The sequence below is a fragment of the Jatropha curcas genome, chromosome 1 (assembly GCF_041381405.1).
Source record: "Jatropha curcas cultivar XTBG-Jc1 chromosome 1, XTBG_Jcur_1.0, whole genome shotgun sequence".
NCBI classification, from domain to species: Eukaryota; Viridiplantae; Streptophyta; class Magnoliopsida; order Malpighiales; family Euphorbiaceae; genus Jatropha; species Jatropha curcas.
The window spans coordinates 33,072,302-33,090,382 of NC_143151.1; the positions used below are offsets into that span (position 1 = coordinate 33,072,302).

Consider the following 18,081-nt stretch of genomic DNA (forward strand, 5'->3'; position numbering starts at 1 on the left):
ATTCTATATTCCATCTACATACATACTCTTTTAATTTATTCAAACTTGCATATTCTTCTAAAATTAGAAATATATATATTACATCCATTATGCTATTATAATACTTATTAGAAAAGAAGGAAAATCATTGTTGAGAGGAAATTTCCATCTTATCCAAATTGAGGTTAAAAAAAAAAAAAAAAGAATATTTATATAGAGAGTAAACAATGATGGTGGAGGATGTTAAAAAGAAAAAGAGTAAATTTATTACTATATAGAGAGAATTTATCTCAAAAGACTTGTCTACTCTACCTCAATTAATTTTGGTATTATATACTAAAAATTGACGAGAAAAATTATATTTAACTCTATTTTTAGAAAAAAAAAAAAAAAAAGAGTATGGGCAGATTTAAATTTGAAACTTGACCTTTGAAAGATTAAATGCGTGGAGGAAATGGACCACCATGTTCAAGGCATTAGTGGAGCATCATTTCATAAGTTTACTTACAATGGAAACTTACCTTTACATAATAAGACAGTGAACCTTGTCCTTTTATTACTCAGAAATTATTTATATAGTATATGTATATATAGTGTCAATTCCAACCAAATTGGGAACACAGCTTTCATATTATTAAGATGCTAAAAATTCACATTTTTAAAGTAAATAAATAAATAAAATGGGACAGGAAAAAAAAAAATAAGTGAATGGACAGATTCACATTTACTTGTGTATAGTTGCAATGGAAGTTAATTATTTCTTAGCTGCAAGTAAATGGTGTGACTCTAATCAACCATGATTAAATATTAATTTGCGAAATCATATGAATAATTATGATGTTACGCTGCAAATTAAATGCTTAATTGCCTATCATTATTATCACTGATATAAATACATGAGTAAGATTCGTGATGGTATAATAATTTTTCAATAGATATTTTGCATGTTTGTTCGTTAGATTTAAGTATGTCTTATCGTTTGAGTCTTCGTCAGGCAAGTATTCTTAACTATATTTAACTGTTTATATGCGACGCACCACGAGTAATTAATTTACTCTTTACTAAGTAAAATATGTTTAATCTAGTCCATTTAACAAAAAAATTTAAATTTAAGACTTGGACATTGCTTTTATATATAGTAAGTATCTCTTGAAGTAAAAACTCGTACAAATTAAACATAATGACTTCATAATTAAACTAAAACTGAGAATTTTGCTTCTACTGTATGCTTAATTATTGAATTAACAGTTTATATAGGACAATAAATGAAGAATTACAAACAATAATAAAATATAATTATTATAAAAGGACAGGCAAAAATTCTGAAATTGAGGCTACATATGATTAAGGCATTGAACTATAAATATATATTATATATATCTGCAATTTTAGATGTCCTTCCCTTTGGGAAGCTTAAAAACCAAAAACAAAAAGTGAAACTAAAAAATAAAATAAAACATTTAAAAACTGTAGACCAAAACGAAAGAGTAAAAACTCCATCTCGGATAGGGCTAACCTTGCCATGTTTTTTGCGACTGATTGTGTTGCTCATGAGAAGGGGGAGTGTTCATGCAATTGCCAAAACCAGCCATGCTCAGTATATCACTATGAGAAAAAGCTCTAAGACCCAAGAAATCTCTAGTCAAACCCTCGCCGCCAACGCCGCCTCCACCACCACCATTATCATTTGTAGTTGCTTTAGGGAGAGAATCATGAAAGTTTGCATCTTTTTTTGAATTTAAAACCCCACTAGCAAATGCATCTTCAAAGGAAGCGGTAGTTTCTTGAAAACCAGGGGAAGAAGACAGAGAATTCATCATTTCTTGAAGAAGAGCGCCATTAGTAGTACCAGCTGTAGTAGAACCAGAAGGAAGACCGAAGGTTGCAGCTTTATTACCAAAAGAAATAAGACCATGATGATGGCTATGGACAAATGGCCCACCACTTGCCAGCTCATCACGCGAGGACAAATTCAGACCAAACCCGGTTGCATTTGCATTGTTGTTACTAGAATCAACAGACACGTGAGCTTGTTCTTGTTGCTGCTGGTTGTGGTGGTGGTGGTGGTGCGGTCTGACTAAGCCGGTAGTTTTGCTGCTCATGGTCGCACCCATCTGAGCTGCTTTTTGCAGCAATGCAGTAGCTGACATATGTGGGGATAGAGGAGCTTGAAAATGAGGTAAAGTGGGTCCAAGACTATTAGGGTTAGGGTTTTGGCTCAAATCTTGGTGATGAGTAAGGATTGAAGATGATGATGTTGAATGATCTATAGGATGACGTGGTGGTGGGCCAGCAGCCAGCCATGGTGGTAAGTCTGGCCTAAGAGGAGTAGTAGTAAAACTGGGTTGTTCTTTTTTAAGTGAAAATGCATGCAAATGATCTTGATGAGCGTTGAATTGGGGTATTTGGAGATTTATATTACTATTATTATTATTATGTGGAGTTGAACAAGAAGAATTATTGAGCAGCACTACTGGGTTTGGTGGTGGTGCGGTGATAGCTCTTGCACTCTCCTCTGCTAAAGCATCACAGAAAGCTCTGTGGGTGATAAAACTGTCCCTCCTGAAAGGAAAAAATAAAAATACCATAAAAGAAAACAAAAAATCACACCACAAGAAAACAAAAGCAAAGTGCCTTATGACAATAATGCCAGCAGTACTTGACTTTCTTTATTTCTCTCTGCAATTCTTAAATTTAAAAAAAAAAAAAAAGAATTTAACTCTAGGAAATAGGGACAGATTGTCCACCTAACCTTCTGCAATTAAACTTTGCCATAAATAAAAAACAATGCAAATAATTAAGGATTTGTAAGAGGAATGTATTTAATGCCAATTCTTTTTGTCTGGTTTTTTCATCTTATTTTCAACAAATTATTAAACAAAAGGTAAGCTATATATGACTATTGTGCTTAAAAGTGTTTGTTATACAGAATTAGTATTACCTTGAGAAAAGAGTTCCACAGTCACATCTGTATTCTCTAGTGCCACATGTTTTGGAGTGAGCTTTCCAATCTGATTGAACCGCATACCTCTTTGAGCACTTATCACATTTCCACTTCTTCTCACCATGCTTTCTGCAAAAGTGCTTCTTGATTCCTGTTAAGTCTCCAAGAGCCCTTGATGGGTCATGATGGACACAACTTGTCTCAGGACAAACATACACTTTCTTTCTCACTTCCTTGTTTGTTCTTTGCTTTAGCTTCCATGGTAGATTATGCCCTCTTCTATGTAGCTGAAGATTCTGATCTCTTTGAAACCCTTTGTTACAGATCTCACATACAAATCTGTTTGTTGCCATTAAAGTCTTTGGTGATAAAGCCATCACTTCTGCATCTGGGTCTGAAATAATTATTCAAGAACCAAATTAGCAAAAATAATCTATAAATTTTGGCTCAGTGGTACTTAATTATGAATTTAAACCCCAATCAAAATCTAATTAATAAAAGACAATAACAAATATATAAGCAAGATTAATAAAAATAACTAATGGCTTGAAATTATAAACCTGGGTTTCCAGGTAGGTTTCTTTTCTTCTTGGGAGGTTGAGATTGAGGAGGTGGAGGAGCAAAGTACTGTTGAGAATCATTTCTGTTGCCTGAAGAAACGCTTGCTTCACCAGAAGCTGATGTCAAATTAGACATATTTTCCTCCTGTTGTTGTTGTTGTTGATGATGATGAATCAACAAATTATTACCTTTCATCATCTTCTCTTAGATAAGCAGTATACACTTAATAAGGTTGTTTTTGTTGTTGTTGTTGTTGCATCATATGTGTATGGATCTTTGTTTTTCATATAATAAATATGTAAGGAGTTATCTTATCTTATATGTAAATATATGTATAAGAGATCTAAAGACAAAGAAAAATCCAAACCTAGAAAAAGCTAAAATAAGGGAAAACTAAGAAAGAGATAAAGAAAACCCAAATAAAGAAGTTGAAACTGATTTCTTATCAAGTGATTAGATTAGACTATATAGAAGTTATAGTCTTCAAAACCCCATAACCCTCAGCTTTGATAGTTTCTTCTTGGTTTGGCTTCAACCAAAGAGACAATTTTTGGTTTTTTGATAACTCAAAAGAAACAACAAGAAAGAAAGAAAAGAAAGTAAACTACACCTGAACACAGATCCTTAACCCTCTATGTATTTTCTTGCTTCCTAATTAAGACCAAGAAAATACAACTAAACCACATGAATATGAACAAAAACAAAAGAATAACATAAAAAGAAAGATAAAAAAAACCCAGTTCATAAAAACTATAAGAAGAAGAGAGAGAAAGAGAGATTTGGATGGGAAGGGTATAGTGTGTGTGATCCTGAAAGAGTCGTCCAAAAACAAAACCAAAGGGGGAACCCTACGGCTGAACTCTGACGTTGCACTTTCTGTCTTTTCTTTTGTTCTCTTCCCCAAACCCCAGAAAAATCTCTTCTTTTCTTTATTGTCTATTTGCTTTTAACAAAGCCATGAATTTTTATTTTTAATTTTCTGCTCAAATGTTTTACTTTCTTTTTTCTTTTTCATGGCTATAGTCTCTCCCACCTTTCCATTCTCCCATAAAGTTAGACCTAAAATTCAAAAAATAATAGGCAGCCCATATGTAAAAAGAGAGCATCATTTCTATATCAATCTCGAGGGAAAGCTACACATATATATATATAGGTTTTATAATTAATTAATTGATTAGAATGATTTAATATTTTACATCGTGGTTAGTAGACCGCACACTTTCACTTCACAGCTTTCTACATTTACAGTGCCATGATTGATCCATTGATTAATTTCTAACAGGCATGGCCAAAAGCTATATATATATATATAAATATTTATTTATTTAATTACTTTTATTTTTCTTCCTTTCTTTCATGATCTCTCTCACTCAAGTATTATTTATCCATGAAGACAGCTGAAATTTCTGACATTTTTGCATGGTTTCTAGAATAAGTTTTTTTCTTAAAAAAAATTATGGGTGTTAATTAATTAGACTATGTTCCACATATATAAGCTACCTAACTAATAATTTTATTTTATTCATATACATTAATCACCAAATAGCACCCTTACATGAATATTAAAAATCGTATATTGATGTTGATGTTTGAACTGATAATATATACTATGAATTTAATTGCATGATTATAACATACTGGAAAATAGACCATCATACATACATATATGTATTATATATATATATATATATATATATATATAGTACATGTAGTTGACTTGATTGTCAATTCATGGATACACATATGGTTCTTTAATAGAATTTGACTACTTCATAATTGTGTTGGCTACTTCTCAAAGACTTACTTGGTTTGCTTGACGTGCTAGTGTCTAGATATTGACTGTTGATTGAGTCAACTGGTTTGCTTGGTAGATGTGAAGATATTTACATACAATCATACATGTATGGATTTTGGACACAAAGCACAAATTTGTTAGAGCTTTGAGCACAAACCCATATGTATATATATATAATACCTGTATTTTTGTAGTGTAGTAATTTAAGAATTTATTTCAAATATATGTAAATGTAAATATATTAATAATTAATTAATTAATTAATTATACCTTATAGTGACAATTAGTTAATGTTATAGGAACTACCTAGTGGCAATATTTTACCACATAAATTTAAAATATTGTAGTAGTACTTGTCGCACTATATTGTTTTTTTTTTTTTTTTTGTTAGTTTCATGTTCTCGATGGGCTTTTTATTAATATATGCATATAAAATATAGATTGGGATAATATTTATTTTCTCAATGAAAGGAGGCATAAATTAATTAATTAACTGTTATTGTTTTGTCATTTTATGGTTTTATTCTTCAATGATTTAGATTTTGAAAATGGGAGATCTTCCAGACCCTAGTCTCATGAATATGCTCCATCCCACCTCATATCTACTGTTTATAATTTTAATTTTAATTTTAAATTTTTTTCCAAAATAATTATAAACAAAAAGGCTTAGAATAATCTTTATAAAATTAATAAATCAATCTATATAAAAATAGAAAAAAATATATAAAATAAGATATCTTGAGGATATTAATTGTGTTTGTATTGAAGATACATTGATATCTTTATATATGTATATAATATAAGGTATGGACATATATATATATATATATATATGTGCATGTCACATTCTAAGAGGCGGCTATGTGATAAATAACAAAAGGGTCGGCCATATCATTATAACTTCATTCGATGTATCAGTGGTAGGTTAGCTTTCTCTCTTGTTTCGCAGTTCTTTCTATTCTCCAATCAATTCCATCTCAACAGCACTTTCAATTTCTCAGGGAATTTTTTTTTTTTTTCAATTCTTGTTTTCACTTAGATAGTAAAATTCCAAAAGTATACCCAAAGTTGTATTCTTCCCCTCCTTTCACATTTTTTCCGGGATTGAATTATTATTTTTGTATTTATTAGGGAAAAATCAGAGGTTTTACAATAGTTACTATGGCCTACCTATTAATTTATCAAACCATGGGGGTCAATATATTAATACTGCAAATATAATAATGTAATGGCAGCTGCCTCCCAGGTTGTAGACTCCATGACCGTTAGCTCCTAACAATCTATCAATGTTCGTTCAGTATCCAGTTTTGCTAATTAAGTTATTTTACTTTGTCACCATTCCTGAATCAAACCTAACCAATCTTCCTTTTATATCCCCAATTCTTATATTCACACCTATGAAATTATTTTTGGTGATTTTTTTTTTCCTACTAGCATTTTTATATTCTTCTTTTGAGCACGAGTTTGATCACGTTTCAAAGTTGGTAATATTGTAATTTTTCTATAGATCAAACCCCAAATTTTATAAAAATCATCTGTTGAATTTAAATATGCCTTTTCAATTAAATCACTTCGTACCAAACTGATGTTTGCTATTTTTTTCTAAATAATGAACAATAAATATATAAAAATTTCACATCACACCTTATAATGTGTACATTCTATTGAGAGAAATTAATACATTTCACAAGATATTAAGGTAGAAATTTTTAACTCTGAGAAAATAATGCAATTATATAATTCAAATGTCTTGTATTTATTTATAGGTTATTGATTTATTATTTATGTAACTGTAAATTTTATAAGTTGAAGTGTTTTAATTAATAAAATTAATATATAGTTAATGAATAAAGTAAAAATTAGAGTAATTCCACAAAATTTTTAGCATAATACTTCAACATAGCAAGAGCCAAGAGGTGGACATAAAAATATATAATTGCTCATGTATCATATGGGTTTACCGCTCACGAGTGGAGTGGGCATAACATGCACAGAAGTGCATAGTATAAAAAATAGGTCCCACACTAAATGATTGATTATAATGTGGGTCCCACCTCAAAATATATGTCAAACACATGATCTCTTTGTAAATCACTGGCCAAAAGGAGGTGGGAGCACGAAATCATCGTCACATGCATGAGATTAACCACATGTCCGGCACTCCACGTGTACGTTTCTAGCATGATGGTTCATGGAGAATAATGAATCTGACAATCGCGCTAATTATTTCTCTTTCTTTTTCCTTTGTTTGGTTTTTGTTTTCCGAATTTCACCATGACAACCCGTGACAAGGTAATCGAAACTCGAATTGACCACCTGTATACGTGGCTATCAATCATTGGAGAAAATGTATGAACCCATGCATGATGGGTGACAGATTATCTCTCACCACCAGTTTGCATCTCTTTCTAAGAGAAATTATTGGATACACCAGAATTATAAAATGACACTAGATAATTTTTAGCAATCTAATCTTATTTTGTGGTTGTGATTCCATTTTTAAATCAATGTCCCAAATTGAATAAATTTTATAAATAATTAAAATGATTGAATATTTTAAATTTAATACAATAATGTTTTAATGAATGATTTTGCTATAATTGAAAATGCAGAACACAAAAACAATTTGATTACTGTATATCAAACATGCTTACAACCTGAAAGTTTGGTGATTTTGCAATTTAACCTATGCATGTCATGTCCTGTCCACACCCAAAAATACCAAATTTTACTGCCGAACTAGGTTGTAATAGTAATAATATATAATTTTTGTATATTATTAGTATTATTTTAAGAGTGAAAAACCCAATTCAATTAAATGTCAACCTTCAATTTAAAATTACAACCTAATTTTGGTCCAAAACCACATCAGCATTCCAGACCCAAATTTGGGAATTTTTTTCCTGACATTTTCATAACCTTTTTTTTTTTTTTCTTGGTTTTGAAACTTGTTTTTTAATACAAACACGTGGAGGTGTTCTAAGCACCTACTCTTCCATTCCATGTCAAAGATGTAATAATCCCACATTAGCCTATCACATTTATAAAAAAATAAGAATAAAAGAAATATTTTCTAAATAACTAATTTTCAATTAACTGATTTATCCATGTTTGAGAAGATGTAAATTAACGAAGGATAAGCATAAATAAGTTCCTTTTTTTTTTTTTTTTTTAATTCCAACTCTTTTGGAAAACCATGCGCCTTCCATGATTGGCTCTAACATGTTTTTCAAGCGGGAAAAAGAGAGAAAAGAACATTTTATTTATTTTTTTTTAAAAAAGGCAAGTGGTAGCCATCATTGTCATGAAAATTTGATTGAACCCTAATCACTTCAAAACAAAAAAAAGTATTTATTGCAACCGACAAGTATATCATTACAAAACCACATATGGAAGTTTTCAGGGATAGAGAGCAAAATAATTGAGGAGTCAATGCCTTTTCATTAGTGCACTGATAAAAGGACACAGAGACTATTGAGTAAGTACTATCCAAGCATTTCTAAAAGTTCTGAGCAACTCCTGAAGAGCCACAAGCAACAAGCCAATTATTTCTACATTTATAAGTAATAATTCATTTTAGTTGCCATTAGAATTTCTAATAAATAATCAGTTCCAAAAAAATTACCTGGGATTCTAGCTTGACACATGAAGACCAGGCAAGCATCGATGCCGGACGGACGAAAATCACATTGTGCTTTACTCAAAAAAGATATGAAATTGATATCATACAAGTTCATGAGGAACTGATTGACATTTCAAGCAGTGTATTTATTGAGAAAAAGAATACGGAAGTAGAAATAAGGTAGAAGTTAAAGTGTTGCTGGTATCCTCAACCCATCATAGCTTAGTTGTACATCAAGCCCTTCTGTCTCCTTTAATTTCAAAAGATATTCATTTACTTTCTCATGATCCATCAAGTGCATCATGCCTACAAAATTGAGATGAGTGGATTATTTTGTCTGGAATAATCTTCCAACTGAGTATGGTTAATAGTCTCATTAATAATGGCATATTACAGGGTCGGTTCGTTTGAAGCTCTTCAAAAAAGACTTGACCGCATCATAGTGAGAAAGGAACAGGAACTAGTTTTTATTCTTCATAGAAAATCAGAAATGCATGTACATACCAGTGAAAAGTGTTCTCTTTGGTTTAATTTTTCGCACTTCATCTAAGGCCTGAAATAAAAAAAATAAAAAAAATAAAAAAAATAAAAAGAAGTTAAGGTAACCGCAGAATCCAATTAGCACAGGTTTGATTACCATAAAAGGAAAAGGATCCCCTTTTCTTTTGACAACAATTTAGCATGAAAGAAAGAAAGAGCTTATTGTGATGATACAAGTAATTTTCTCTTAAAATGAGTTTCCACCGTTTGTACAATATAGGTAGCCTGCTTAAATAAATCAATCTGAAACTCGCGAGCAAGATCGATCAGATGTCATTACCACAATAACTACTAGACTTTTAATTGATAGAGACAATATCCATACCGTATTATAAAAGAGGGGGTTGTTTGACATCTTGTGTGCCAATTTTAATAAACATAAAATAACAAAGAAGACATTATGGTAAAATTAAAAACAGGTATTCTTTTCATCTTACCCTTGGAAGCCCGAAATGTGTTGAAGAAGATCGGTCAGGCCTCAGAGCATCCTGAATGAATTAACTGACATATAAGCTGAAAAAGGAATATATGCGTGAAAACATAAAAAATAAGTGAAACTGAGTGTGTGTGCGTAGGCATGGGTGGCCCATTTGTGCAGGCATGCCTATGAGATAGATAGATAGATTGAGAGTGAGAGAGAGAGGAGAGAGACCAAAATCAGAATTTCACAGTCCTTGAGTAGTGGATAAGTTTCTTCAGGTATCTCGCTAACATCACTGCAAACAAAGGATTAGCCCCAGAATGTGGTTAGGAAACTAAAGAATTTTTCAAAACCCTATGGTGATTAAAAGCAATACCTGATGTAACATATGTTACCAAAGCGAAAACCAAGGGAACGATAACCACTGCCATGCCACACTGGTAATGGAGTAAACTGAAGCAAAGCATGAAATGGTTCACCATAGAGGAAGCATTTAGCTTTACTCATAACATATAACGACATAATATTTGACCACACTTGCACGTTTGCGCTCATAAAAAATCTAAAAGTGAATTTTCCAATAATATAATAAGATTTTTTTTTTTTTTTTTTTTACATTGTTATAGCATGTGGTCAACAATCCTTCTGGTAGTGCTAATACTTTATCACTTAAAATTGAAAATTAAAGCTTCATGACATGTTCAAAAGACCATAGCTGTCAATCCTAAAAGAAAATCTCATTCAATGCTAACAGTATGGATACCTTCAAATCACACGCATCAAATGGCTCCTCATGTATGATGTTAAATTGTAACTCTGAGACAGCAGCTCCAGGTATAATCACACTTGTATCCACCAAATAATAATGAGTCTTCTTCATCACCTGAATTGCTTTGACATCAAACAATCAGTTCTGAGATTTACAAATATCATATGAAAAATATTTCACAAACCAAAAATATCTGTGAAGTAATATTAATATCCAGTCATTTCTAAATTCCGTCAATCAGGTACGTTTCTCATCAGATTAGTAGCAGAACAGTATTTCATGCACCAGTCTAAACTAACTGTCAGTTAAGTAATGATCACTGTACTGCATACAACACAGAGAGAAGGAATGACTTCAAATAAAACTACTGGAAGTGAAAACCTAGCACAAATTCCACATCATTTTGAGGCCAGCAGAAGAATTTCTTAAAACTAATTTCGGCTAGAAATAATCATTACATCTTGTTACACTGCATGCAAATTTATGATATTGTTAACTTCAAAGACAAACTCAGATATAAAAAAGTATATATAAAAAAAAAAATCTATAAACAAAGCAGAAGTGGGATCTTTTTCTTTTTCCTTTTTTTTTTTTTTTTTTTTACCTCAAAATCACGCCGTGCCACATATATCGGAATGTGAGGCTGGACATTGTTTGTCCAATCCCGAAGATCATCCAGACCTGGGGAAGCAATTTTAGCAGAAAAAAGAATCCTCTTTGGCATCAGATAACACATGAAATTCTATTTGAAAGAAGAACTTCATATTGTTTTATTTTTCACAAAATAACATTAGAAAGTGTTAATGTCGGAGACCTCCAATTGCATCAGCATGAGAATGAGTAATAATAACCGCATCAATTGTTCTTAGCCTGACAGAAAGGCAACTAGTTACAAAAGGGCATTCACATGACTATAGGTGTATACAATATAAGAGAAACAGTAAACAACTTTCAATTCAATAAGCCCCCCACCATCCACTTCCTATCAACATTGAAATGCATATCAGCAAACTAAACAAATAATAACAGACTTATTGAACAGTGCAAAAGATAGTCTTTTAACCAGTGTCGAAATGGGAGTGGTGGCATCCAGAAACTATAATTTGGGTCATGACTCAAGGCTGAAATTTTTCAGTTGTTTTCGTGCTCTATTGCGCTATTACTGATGTGCAAATACTCAACTTGGAACTTCTGAATAATGATAATTTATACACAATCAAATTGTTGCTAGTGTAATTGATACAAACAAGGATAAGAAACCATTCATGACAAAAGTGGAAAACAAAATTTAGAATGAGGGGAAAAAAGAACCTCAGAGAAATAGGAATAGCAGTGCTCCGTTTCATTTAACATATGCTTGGATAAGATTATGATCACCATATAAGATAGAGGGAACCAATGTTGAAATCCAATTGTCTAGCAACTGCTAAAGAGCAATTAGTCGACTGCCTCATCTCTGTGCTCATATATGTGTGTATTCAACTCCATGAATTAAGACCAACACCCAAAAGCAATCATTTATACCAGATCAAATTATTATGCCAACATACTTATCAGAAAGAGTTATGACGACACTGCATTTATTTCAGCCAAGTATATGTAAATCAAAAATCATTTTTCCATCCTTATGTACATGAGATACAAGAATCATTTTTCTCATCCTGCATTGCTATAGCACATAGTACTTATAATTCCTAAAGTTCACCTTATAGAACTGCATACGAATGTTAGATGTAAATTTAATGGGAAAAATATTTTTCTATCTTTGATTCATCAATAGGGACACATATATATACACATACAAAATACTATAAACCTAATAGGAATCTAACTCCTAATAGAGTTCTATTTACAACTAATCCTTAACACTCCCCCTCAAGTTGGAGCATAGATATTAATCATGCCTAACTTGTTACAAAGATAGTCAACCCGGGGTCCGTTTAGAGCTTTTGTAAAGATATCCCCTAACTGTTCACTTGTTTTAACGTGTCCTGTAGAGATAACACCCTGTTGTATCTTTTCACGAATGAAACGACAATCAATCTCGATATGTTTTGTTCGTTCATGGAATACTGGATTTGATGCAATGTGAAGAGCAGCTTGATTATCACACCATAACTTTGCAGGCAAGGATGACTTGAAGCCAATTTCCTCTAACAACTGACGAATCCAAATTAATTCACAAGCAGATTGTGCCATAGCTCGATATTCTGATTCAGCACTCGATCGTGAGACTACATTTTGTTTCTTGCTCCTCCATGATATCAAGTTTCCACCTACAAAAACACAATATCCTGAAGTTGATCTTCTATCAACCTTCGAACCTGCCCAATCCGCATCTGAAAAACATTCAATGTTCAAATGCCTATGATTACTGTAAAGCAGGCCACGACCTGGATTACCTTTCAAGTAGCACAAAATCTGTCCTAAAGCTTCCCAATGGATAACAGTAGGAGAAGACATAAACTGGCTCAAGACGCTCACAGAGTAAGCAATATCTGGACGTGTTACGGTAAGATAATTCAATTTGCCCACTAACCGTCTATACATCTCAGGATCATCAAATAGCTCACCACCAATTGAAAGTTGCAAATTTGGAGTCATTGGAGCACTGCATGGCTTGGCACCCAACTTTCCAGTTTCCTTCAGTAAGTCAAGGACATAATTCCTTTGAGATAAGAAGATGCCTCTCTTACACCTAGATACTTCAATACCCAAAAAATACTTCAACAATCCTAAGTCTTTTGTCTGGAACTGGGTCTGGAGAAATGACTTGAGTGATATAATGCCGGCTGAATCACTCCCTGTAATAACAATGTCATCAACATAAACCACAAGTAGAATCAAACCAGTCTTAGTGCTTCTGAAAAATACAGAATGATCAGATGTACTCTTCTGCATGCCAAATTGATGTACCACATTGCAAAATCTACCAAACCAAGCTCGAGGACTCTGTTTCAGGCCATAAAGAGATTTTCGAAGTTTACACACTTTACCCGACTCCCCCTGAGCAACAAAGCCTGGTGGTTGCTCCATGTAAACTTCCTCCTGAAGATCCCCATGAAGAAAGGCATTCTTAACGTCCAGCTGATGCAAAGGCCAGTCAAAAGTAGCTGCTAATGAAATAAATAAACGAACAGAAGACAATTTGGCAACAAGAGAAAAAGTATCAGAATAATCCAGGCCATAGATCTGAGAATAGCCCTTTGCAACTAATCGAGCTTTGAGACGAGCAACAGTCCCATCAGGATTCACTTTAACGGTGAAAATCCACTTACAACCAATAGTTTTCTTACCTGCCGGAAGAGGCACAAGATCCCAAGTACCATTAGTATCTAAGGCAGTCATCTCCTCTTTCATTGCTGCACACCAACCAGGATGGGACAAAGCTTGGACAACAGTTTTAGGAATAGATACAGAGTCTAAGTTACTTACAAAACAACGAGATGAAGAAGAAAGATGATCATAACTAACAAAAGAGGAAATAGGGTAGGTACACTGGCGTTTACCTTTTCGAAGAGCAATAGGAAGGTCAAGGTCTGACTGGGGAGTGGATGGCACAGGCTCAGGTTGAGTGGAGAGAACCGGATCTTCTGTTGAAACGGTAGGTGGAGGAAGTGAGTCAAGAGTTCTTGGTCTCCTGGAATAAACCTGTTCAAAACGAGGGCGTGTAGATGTTGGTGCAGGAGCGGGAATAGGAGCAGCAGACGCTGGAGTAGGAGAGTTATGAACTTGCCGGATAGTATAGACTAAAAGGTCGTCATCCTCCCCCTCACTCTTATATATAGAAAAAGGAAAAAATGGAGTATTCTCAAAAAATGTGACATCTGCAGAAATAAGATAACGGTCAAGATCGGGAGAAAAACAACGATACCCTTTTTGACGCCGAGAATACCCAAGGAAAACACAACGAAGGGACTTTGGATCTAATTTGGAAACCTGTGGACGAACATCACGAACAAAACAAGTACAACCAAAAATACGAGGTTCAATGGGGAATAGAAGTTTAGAAGGAAACAAGACATTATAAGGAATTGCACCATTAAGCATAGAAGAAGGCATGCGATTAATCAAAAAACATGCAGTCGAGACAGCATCAGCCCAAAAATGTTTAGGGACCTTCATTTGGAATAAAAGTGCCCTAGCAACCTCAAGAAGATGTCGATTCTTTCTTTCTGCAACCCCATTTTGAGGAGTATCAACACAAGATGTTTGATGGAGAATACCATTTTGTGACATATAAGATTAGAAGGAAGTAGATAGATATTCTTTAGCATTATCACTGTGCAACATGCGAACAGAAGTATTAAATTGAGTTTTAATTTCAGCACAAAAAGAACAGAAAATAGAGAATATCTCAGAACGAGTTTTCATTAAAAATAACCAAGTAACACGAGAATAATCATCCACAAAAGTTACAAAATACCGAAAGCCAGTTTTAGAAATAACAGGACATGGACCCCAAACATCAGAATGAACTAACTCAAAAGGGGATGAAGCCCGTTTATTGACTCGAGGAACTAAAGGTAAACAATGATGTTTGGCAAATTGACAAGATTCACATTCTAAACTGGATAAAGACTGAAACTGCGGACACAACTTCTTGAAAGTAGACAATGACGGATGACCCAAACGACAATGAACCTCAAGAGGAGAGAGAGCACCAGCACAAGCCAGAGATAATGAAACGTGTTCATCCAGAAGATAAAGGCCACTGGAAAAGAGTCTGGACGTCGAGTCGATCCTGGGAGACCAAATCCGATCACCGGAAACTGCCGGACGCGCCTCCACTCGCTGGCGCGTGAGCTGACGCCCGATTCTTCTGACGGCGCGTGAGACACACTCTTTTCCAAAAAAAAAAAAACTAACGAGCCAAAGGCTCTGATACCATGTAAATTTAATGGGAAAAATATTTTTCTATCTTTGATTCATCAATAGGGACACATATATATACACATACAAGATACTATAAACCTAATAGGAATCTAACTCCTAATAGAGTTCTATTTACAACTAATCCTTAACATTAGACAAGCAACTTAAAAAAAAGGTTATTGATTGTGATGGACCAAGAAATATCAGTAGAGCCAAAGTTGATAGCTTCAAATATTGAAGATAGTAAATAGAACGGAAACTAACCCGAAATCGGGAAACCATCGAAGAGCACTATGGTAGAAAAACCTACAAAATAGAAGGTACAATGAAAACCTTGATCAAATTATAAAGGGGCAATTAGTCAAACCAGTAAAATTTTCAGTCACCAAAAGCTTCTTGTTTGACGACATTATTATCATATATATAGAACATGTTTTCTTTCCTAATTTATCATATATATAGATATGCTTGGCTTTTTTTTCCTACAATAGGAAATGAATTGAAAAAAGCAACAAACCTGAAGGATTAAGATTATGGTGCGTCTCAAAAGGTCAATCGTCTCATTCACATCTATGTATAAAAATCTATTTGAATTCTAATGACAATCAAAGCATGCAATTGTCTCATTCACAATCTATTCATTAATCCAATATGTAGAACTTCAACATTGTAAATCATTCCCTACTCCCCTCCCCCTGATAAGCAAAACCGCAATCTGAAATACGGCCCAACATGTAATTAATACCAAGCCAAAATATAACTTAAATTTCACATTCCAATTCCATCCAGACCTAATAATATTAATATGAAAGAAAATGCAACTCAAAATGAATAGATGTTAGCAAAATGAGATTTTAACATTGGTAGAACAAATGAATTCCTATACATATGATTAGGAATGCATTCTTACCTGAGTGGAACTTAGCATCATGCAAAATGAGAGTAGACATTGAGAATTTCAATAGAAAAACAAATTAGTCAAGCTAAAAGCCCAGAACTTTCTATCACTTACTTGCCAGCATCTATTAGAATGTTGCATATTCCACCAGGACCAGAATAACGAATAAGAAGGCTTGTGTTCAGTCTCCTGTTTTTGTTACCAGGTTCCACAGCTTTTGAGCACACCTGAGAAAGCAAGGAGCATTTGAAGCCTTGAAACAATCAATGACACTGGTAGAAATTTTTGAAATTCACTCCACAAACAAGAAAAGAAAATATACCAAATGTTAAAGAAGTACTATTGCAATGATGGTTTGCAGCAATACCGGACATTTCTTTAAAGGATTAGTAAGACAGCTGACACGGGGAACCCCTTCACTAGTTCCTGTCCCCATGAATATGATTTCAGATTGGTCTTTGGGCGACTGTGCATCAGCATTTCCACTTGCATCTGTGATGAAAAACCTGGTTAAGACATGACTCGTTGAAAGCCATCATAAAAGATGATATGTGCAAGTGAAGTCAATCAGGATTTGTACTATGAGAAGCAACAAAACCAGCAACAGAACTCAGATTAATATGTTAAAAGAAGTTAATCTTAACTTAACTGAAAAAGCTTGACTTTTGAATATATTGAAGAATTTGTCAATGCATACAAATAAGATTACAAATATCCTATCAAAATGCAATTGATAGCCACAAAATGAACACATCAATTTTTGAAATCTTTTACTCTACGAAACAAAACCACCAATATTGCCAGGCTTAAAGCCGAGAATAACTTGGCATGCATAAAAAAGCATTTATCAGCTGCTGGCTAGCATTCATTCATACATAAACAATAAACCTTCAAATTAACATTTGTGACAGTAATTAATAGATTAGTCCGTGCAAGAAAAAGCATAAGCTATAACATTTAAAAAAGTAAGTGATGTTTGAACTTAAATAAAGTATTCTACAATATAAACGGTAAATAAGTAATCACAAAGAACTATCTAATAAAATTATAAAAAAAAAAAAAAAAAGTAATCACAAAGAACAGAAATATAAGCCACTTACTTGAAATAAAGCAAGCTCGCATAATCTTCTTGAACGGAGAGAACCCATTTCTGGAAAGCGAAAATGAAGAGAGCCCATTTCTCGAAAGCGCAAGTGAAGAACTCTGGAAAGAGAATTGACGCCTGTGAGGTACAAAACTGGCTAGAGCAAGAGAAGGAGATACACGAATTGCGCCAAGAAACTGAACCATTGTTTGAGCAAGCTACAAAATTTTTGGTTTCTGTGTCTTTGAAAGAAAATAAAAAATTTTGAGAAGAAAAAGGAAATATGCTTTTCAGATGCGAAAGGTTAGGAAACTATTCACTGTTAAGTACAAACACGTTGACCGTCCGTCTGTAAGTTCTTTTCTCGTATACCGTTTTCTGTTTACAAATTGACAAACCCTCTTTTTTTTTTAAGTCCGTATTTAGATTCTTTTACTAAACTTTTGGCCCATGGGCTTTTTCTCCTAATGCATTCAAGCTTTTCATAATGGAAATTAAGCTTTGGAGGGCAAACAATGACATATCGGTGCAACCTGATCCAAATAAAGCTGGTCCGACCCATAGTAAATTAACTCTGCACTCTCACATTTTCT

The 18,081-nt window shown here is 33.4% G+C and overlaps 2 protein-coding genes across 6 annotated transcripts; both read right to left on the minus strand.

Annotated features, from left to right (window-relative positions):
* Window positions 1–1,252: 1,252 nt before the first annotated feature.
* IDD11 (indeterminate(ID)-domain 11) lies at window positions 1,253–4,573 on the minus strand. Its single transcript, XM_012213579.4, has 3 exons — window positions 3,484–4,573; window positions 2,921–3,317; window positions 1,253–2,541 (listed from the first exon to the last, which is right to left on the minus strand). Exons 1-3 carry the CDS (start codon window positions 3,680–3,682, stop codon window positions 1,491–1,493), a joined length of 1,647 nt encoding a protein of 548 aa, XP_012068969.1. The 5' UTR covers window positions 3,683–4,573; the 3' UTR covers window positions 1,253–1,490.
* Window positions 4,574–8,610: 4,037 nt separating this feature from the next.
* Window positions 8,611–17,849, minus strand: LOC105631449 (Metallo-hydrolase/oxidoreductase superfamily protein). 5 transcript variants are annotated; one of them, XR_002284116.3, is made up of 13 exons: window positions 17,505–17,847; window positions 16,772–16,896; window positions 16,519–16,631; window positions 15,771–15,812; window positions 11,446–11,501; window positions 11,236–11,312; window positions 10,626–10,745; window positions 10,239–10,315; window positions 10,094–10,157; window positions 9,879–9,929; window positions 9,406–9,454; window positions 8,905–9,207; window positions 8,611–8,798 (listed from the first exon to the last, which is right to left on the minus strand). XR_002284116.3 is itself a non-coding variant. In XM_012213577.4 (12 exons), the coding sequence occupies exons 1-12, from the start codon at window positions 17,692–17,694 to the stop codon at window positions 9,089–9,091; spliced, it is 1,083 nt and encodes a 360-aa protein (XP_012068967.1). In that variant the 5' UTR covers window positions 17,695–17,847; the 3' UTR covers window positions 8,611–9,088. The 5 variants fall into 5 exon arrangements, 2 of the variants coding, with proteins under 2 accessions (XP_012068967.1, XP_037497508.1); XR_002284115.3 differs by having other exon boundaries at window positions 8,611–8,830; XM_012213577.4 differs by having other exon boundaries at window positions 8,611–9,207.
* Window positions 17,850–18,081: the final 232 nt, after the last annotated feature.